At 38.8% G+C, this 6,613-nt stretch overlaps 1 protein-coding gene across 1 annotated transcript in view; it reads right to left on the bottom strand.

The window, feature by feature from the left end:
* Nucleotides 1–500: 500 nt before the first annotated feature.
* FAM117B (family with sequence similarity 117 member B) overlaps nucleotides 501–6,613 on the bottom strand; it is a 29,577-nt gene continuing 23,464 nt past the window's right edge. The window contains exon 8 of the mRNA XM_061378047.1: nucleotides 501–6,370. Within this exon, the coding sequence (XP_061234031.1) occupies nucleotides 6,052–6,370 (319 nt within the window). The 3' untranslated portion in view covers nucleotides 501–6,051. The remainder of the gene's footprint in view (nucleotides 6,371–6,613) is intronic.

Genomic DNA, 6,613 nt, shown 5'->3' with positions numbered 1-6,613 from the left:
CTCATGAAGAAAGAAGTTCATTTTCAGTGAACAGAAACATGACAAATATGAGAGTATTTCAACAAACTGTGTTAAGTACCTTCCCAGGTATAGAAAAGCAGTATGAACCTACCAGCAGAAATTCAGGTCTTTTTTTTTTTTTCCAGTCCTGCTCCCATAGTGTCATTCCCAGAAGAACACATGCTGCATCCTTCTGTTCCTGAAATCCAGGACTTGCAGCATCTTCTCTTAGCAGTGGAATTGTAAAGTGCTCAGGAACTGACCAAACCTACTTCAGATGAAGATGGGGAAAGGCAGATTCTCAGGCTTATTCTGAGGATGCGCCAGCGGAATAGGGGTATGGATTGATCACAGATTTTCACTCCAATGAATTTCCTCTGAAAGGGTTAAAAGCATATTTTTTAACTAAATACCTATTGCCCTCAGGGTGAATCCTCAGGCAAATCTTCAAGCACATAAACCCGCTCGCTATTGAAATTAAATCCAAGATTAGCCCATGGTTTGAAGTGATAAATTTTTATTTTAGGGAAAAAAAAATAAAATAAAAAAATCATCCCGAAACATTCCGCTATTGCAGTTTGTAAAATGTTCACTGTTTGCAGCAGAAACAGTTCACAATTCAGAACTCAAGATTCAAAATAACATTGTGCAAAATAGTACTGGCATAACTACACATAGCAAAGAGACTAGTGTAAATCAAGAATTCCATTGAAATTAGTGGAGCTGCTCCAGTTTTACACCAGTGTACATCACCTCAGAATAGGTCCTTTTTGCAGAACATCCCTGGAATTCCTCTTGCTTACAAAAATCGCCTTACATGCAACAAGTAACCTATGAGTACAACATATGCAAGAACACCTCCACAAGTTATCACAGTGTAATAGAGGAAAACATATCAGCCGATTTCATATAAAGGCAAATCTAATGGCAGTTTTGGATACCCCTTGACTGCTACCCTCAAAAATTGCACATTTCAAGAAATGAAATAATTTAGAATAAAGCCAAGCAATATTCAACTATCAGTACATTGAGAATTAGGGTGGACGAGGAACCAGACAGGTTTTTATCTATTGTTTTTTAGCTTACTAAATCTTCCCAAGAGAGCTGTTTCAAAAGGAATTTGTGTAAGAAATGTTAGTTTGCAGTGTTACCAGGCCAAGTCCTCGTCTGCAATTCAGATAGACCTATCAACGCTACAGAAGTCTCCGTAGTCAAATACAAACCCCAACGAAGAGCTATTAAACAAAGACCATACCTTAAGCATTTACTGATGACATGCAATGAAATCAAGCAAGCAGTAACAGGACTCCATTTACATTTGGAGCATTCAGAAAAAGACTGTTGCAGTTTAGTTAGGGCACAGGACTGGAATTTCACAAAACACTTGTGAAGAGTTAACATTCTCTCTTCACACAACACACAAAATAACAGTTTCAAAACAGTGCATCGGGGTCATTCTTGGTATGACCAAAATGTTAAAAGCAGAACTGATTTTCAGAGTTGCTTAGCACTCACAAACTCATGTCAAGAAAATATACAGGTACATCTCGCAGTAAGTGGTCATTCTGTTCTCCTGCACACCCAGGTTTAGAAAAGCAATTCCATAAGAACTCTTTGATCGCAATGAAACTAGTTCCTCCACCGTGCTTTTCACCTCCCTAGGTTAGGAAAGACACATCTTCTATTACCTTTTCTAAGAGTCAACATTTTTATTTTAATACATGCCAACCTCTAAGGGTTTGGGTCTAAGCCACAACATCTTTAAGCTGTGACATTTCATGAAGAGCACACACTTAAATTATGGAGTTATAAAGAGGAAGCACAGTCCTGAACTCCTCAAGGGTCTGATTCTTTGATATCCAGGGTCTTTTTTGCAGATCATATTCATGAGCACAAGTAAGAATGACACACAAGATTTGCTCTGGAGGTAAATGCAAGCACACTTCAGTTCTGGATGAGAACAAGTCTGCAAGTCTGTCCATAAAAAACAAAGATCTTTACAAACTTCAGTCCTGCCTCAAGCCATAAAGATAAAAGCAGCAGACCTACGCAGACTGTATGTGTGCGCACAATCAGTCAAATGGAAATCGAGAAGTCACCCTGCAGCACTGATCTTTGTAACTGCTTGTCTCTGGTGACTTTCCACGCATTTTCTTTCACCTTCACCGTCTCACAGAAAAGCTGCCAGATACTCATGAAGGAAACATGGACATCACTGGCAGCGAGTTACTGTAAATACATCAGCATTTCAGAGATGGCAGGGACAGAACATAGTACTTCAGCCAGGAATTATTGCTGTACCACTGAATTCTATAAAACCCAATAAGCAACAAGAAATTAGCCTGAGGCAGAAGAAAGGTTAATGGGTATGACTTTTTTCTCTTCCCAAAAGACTCTGCTTCAGTGTTTTCTAACAGTTTCTGAATTCCAGAAGATTTTAGAACAAACCAAAAAAATAGCCCTGAGACTAAATACACCTTTTAAGAGCTGCTATTGCTTTACATAAATCAAACACAGCAATCATTTACTTGCACAGTATGCAGTATTTAATTTTCACTCCCTTTTTTTCCTCACTTGGGATATGTATGTGCAAATAAGAATTTCTTTCCAACACATATATACTCAAGCGTTATCTGTTACTTTTCCAAGCACTTAAATTTGTTGCTATAGCAGTATGGCACCAAGCAAGATGAGAACGGCTAAAGCAGGTCAAACTTGAACAAAGTCCTCTTCCCTTGTGCCTTGAGTGTTTTAAAAAAGGATATCAATAGCCATAGCTGGCACCACAGACCTTCATTACAATAATACCTCCCTCCTTGTGACTTATGTAGGATTTACAGCTGGAGGAACACCACCTAGTACATCTCCAAATCAACTGGCAGCATTACTAAGCACCGCCACCAGACTTTAAGTGTGGCTAGAAGTGTGAAATACCAAGAAAACAAGAATATCAAGTGTGTCAAGTTGTGCATAAAAATAGACCTCTAATTTTTCTTACGCTACAAAGTAGGCAATCAAGGAACTGACTAGGTCTATGCATAGTTAGGATTTAAAGTATGCCAAAAGAACTTGAGCTTCCAGTAAAACTGTGCTTGAGTAATACATGGGTCAAGCCCCCCCAGACCAGAATATCCCACTTTATAAATAGAAGAACTTTAAAAAAGCTCCATGAGCTCTCAGATCTATTTTGAAATTGATGTAATTACTTTATCTAACAGCTCTGCTGTGGCACAAGACAGCACATAAAAAGTTTAAGGCTAATTTTTGTATGCACACATGCAAAAGCTGGTCTTGGAATGAAAGCTGTCATATTTTCTTAATTCTGAGTCTTTAGTATGGATTCAGAGTAAAGTAGAGCTGCCACGGCAATGGTGGAGTTGTCCTGCATATAAAAAAGACTGAATGTAGTCCTGCATGCAGTTCTTATAAAAAGCAAGAACCTCACACATTTATGTCTGTTTTTTATCAGAGCAGCTCACTAACTTGTACAGTACATTGTCCAATAACATACAAAGTAAACTACCAAAGAGATGCTCAAGTACTACAACAGGTGCAAAAGAAAGTCCTAGGGCATGAAAGCCCACTGCTATTTGGAGAGTCACTCTGTGATGAAAACAAACATCGGAATGCAGTTTTGGTGAAGTCAGTTAAGCCTCAAGGCTGTAGTAAAGACTATTCATTAACTTTAGCCCTTTGGTTCTTAACCATTCAGTTAAGATCTCCTGATAAAGCACTAGGCAGTGTGGTATTGACGGAGAAGCTCGACATACTGCTGTTACAGAAACAGAAAACAGACTTACAAGTACTTCCTTCACCTGAATGATCTGATCTTCCATGAATCCAGCCACACCAGGTTTGAAAAAAAAACACCCAAACCTATCTAAAGCAGTAAATTTTAGACTTCAAATTGCACTGTAAGTGTTTCAGAAAAAAATAATTAATATCCACCAAACCTAGAAAGAATAATCAACTGGCCAAATTTGATGCACAAAGCCACTTACTTTAAAACTCTGTCCCTCAACTACTTCTTCAATATAAATCAGAGCTGCTACTTCAAAACAGAGTTCTTCAGTTGCATCTGCACAATCCTATCTATTTCAATGGGAAGATGGAGAGTAAACCAAATTCTGCTCGCTTGCTAATTTAACATGTCTAATATTTAAACACTTTCTGGTACATTTTTTGTTTAAAGAATTTTTGCAGTACCTTAAGCAAGGATTCAGTATACCATCTAGTGTGATTTACTCTTACTTGCTGAGTAAAGTACACTGCTATCATAATTGTTTATGTAGAATTTAAAGGAACAGGAAATGTGCATCAAAACCCACAACTATTATGTGCACAGGTATGCAGTCTGTTTTGGTTTTTTTTCTCCCAAGTGAAATGTTTGTAACCAAATTTAGCATAGTAAGCACTGAATTAAATTTTGTATTTACAGTATCATCTTTAAACAGATGCAGCTATGAGTGGACCTGAGTATGCAACTGATCCATGGAAGCTATGCGTATGCAAGCCGGTCAGAACTGCTCCCGTGTAACAGACCACTATCGAGACCCAGAGACTGTCCACGATGACACTTACTTTGAAATTACTGAATCTAACTCTGTAAAAAAGGTACAAGGTAAACTTGTTTTGTAAGTTGATACAGCACTGATCATCAGGTCACTGCAGTTTTTTTGCATATCTGTATTGTATTTTTCCTGAAGTTTCTGTTTGCAATTGCCTTTCCACCCATTTTCATCTTTCATTATAATTTCAAAGGAATCATAAACTGCTGTACGTCAGGACAGACCACGTATTAAAAAGATCCTCTGTTTTACATGCCAGCCCAAGTTGCTGGTCAAAAAGGGAGAATGTATCTGCTGCTGTGAATTTCCATGTAACAGATACCATGCCTGACAAACCATCAACTTCAACAGACACACAAAACACCACTATGACAACAGGGAGGAAACCATGCACAGATATTTCAGTATTATGTGGCCAAGGTTTATAATACAGTGATGAGTCATGTCAGAGCAAATTTGTGCCAAGAGTGATTAATGATTCAGGCTGACTAACTCTGTAAATAGCCAAGCAAGCCTCTAAGAGGCAAGTGACATATCTCCTGCAAGAAACAATACCGAGTAAGAGGGTAACATTTTTTTTCCCCACCCCTGCACAAAAATCTTATGGACAAATAGAACGACACTGGGGCAAGTGCTTTACAACGCAATTTTCCAGCCAATAAACCAACATTGGTGGGAATTCTGTGAAGGAAGGAGTTTTAAGAATGTGACTTACCTGAAAAGCAAACTTCCAATATCAACAAAATGTACACTATACACTAACACTGCTTTTTGAATACTATTCTGTTTCAAAAGTTTCAGACATATTATCTTATTTAGGTTAGGGCTGAGGCTGTTCAGCAAGGTCACATAATTTGAGACTGCTGAAATACTTCAGCAATCCTTTGGTCCCAGCAGCTGTAAACCAGCCAAGTAAAAAAGAACCTTCCCTACAAAAAAAACCCAAAACCCAAAATAAAATGGGGCAGGGGGATCGTCGCCAGGAAAGTGTCTTCTAAACACCACCTGCTATGCACCAGAAAAGGCAATTACTTTTACAAAATACACATTTTCATACAAAAGACATCTTGCAAAATCATCTGATTGCCCCTCCCTCTGCATATTACAATGGTAAATGGGATCAGCTGATTGGCCTTGAGATTTTTGTTTCAGTGGGAAAAAAGTCAAAGGACACACAGCATTACAACAACTGGTCCTTTAAATGGCAAAGGAGTATGGCAGTCTTTGTTTTCACCAGTGTTTAAAAAAGTAGGAGAGAAACAGAACCGGAGTCTTCATAAGCAGAAACTGCAACAGAGTATCAGCTGCTGCGTCCTCCTGAACTTCTCAATGTGCTACCAAACTACCAACTGTACAAAGAGTCCAATAATGACAGTGCCATAAATTGTTAAAACAATGCAACTAGTGTGATCAGAAAGGTCCAGTGAACTGGTTCCAATTTTTTCCCAGTAGTTGCCCAGAGAAATGTCAAGACAATCTAAATCTATCCTTCAGCTTCCTCAATAGGTCCGGATTGCTGGAGTATAGAGGTCTGTGGTATTATTGTACTTGTTCCACGAGAGATCCTGTCTTGATCTGTGTTTGTAGACAAGGAGGCCATAGAAATGGGCTGTAACAAACCGGGTGTCATGCTGGAGGAGACAGTCAGGCTGTGTGTGGTGCCCTTAAGCGTGAGATCCTGTGTTGGAAGAAGTGGCTTGAGGATACTGACAAGACAGAAAGCAGAGCCACTTTTAGGAATGAAATTCACTTTGTTCTTGTCAGGGCAGTAGAAGGCTGGAATTTCATGCAATGGCTTTGGCCTAGAAGTAAAACACACATAGTAGTTTTAAGATTACATTGAACCACCAAATTCTGTCAATGGCAAGTACATATGGCTGAAGATACCAGTGGGAACAAGCTGATAGTTAAAATATTTCACCCACTCAATAATGCCTTAATGAGACTTGTACCACATGGCAAATGGCAAGATGGTTTAAACTGCTTCTTCACGTATACTTGGGAGATAAACAACACATTATTAGGGCAGGCTGTCTCCTAACCCA

Source organism: Neopsephotus bourkii, unplaced genomic scaffold (genome assembly GCF_033783945.1).
Source record: "Neopsephotus bourkii isolate Nb327-2 ecotype Australia unplaced genomic scaffold, CSIRO-AGI_Nbou_v1 NB_196, whole genome shotgun sequence".
Classification (NCBI taxonomy): Eukaryota; Metazoa; Chordata; class Aves; order Psittaciformes; family Psittacidae; genus Neopsephotus; species Neopsephotus bourkii.
This window is presented reverse-complemented; position numbering and strand designations above follow the sequence as displayed.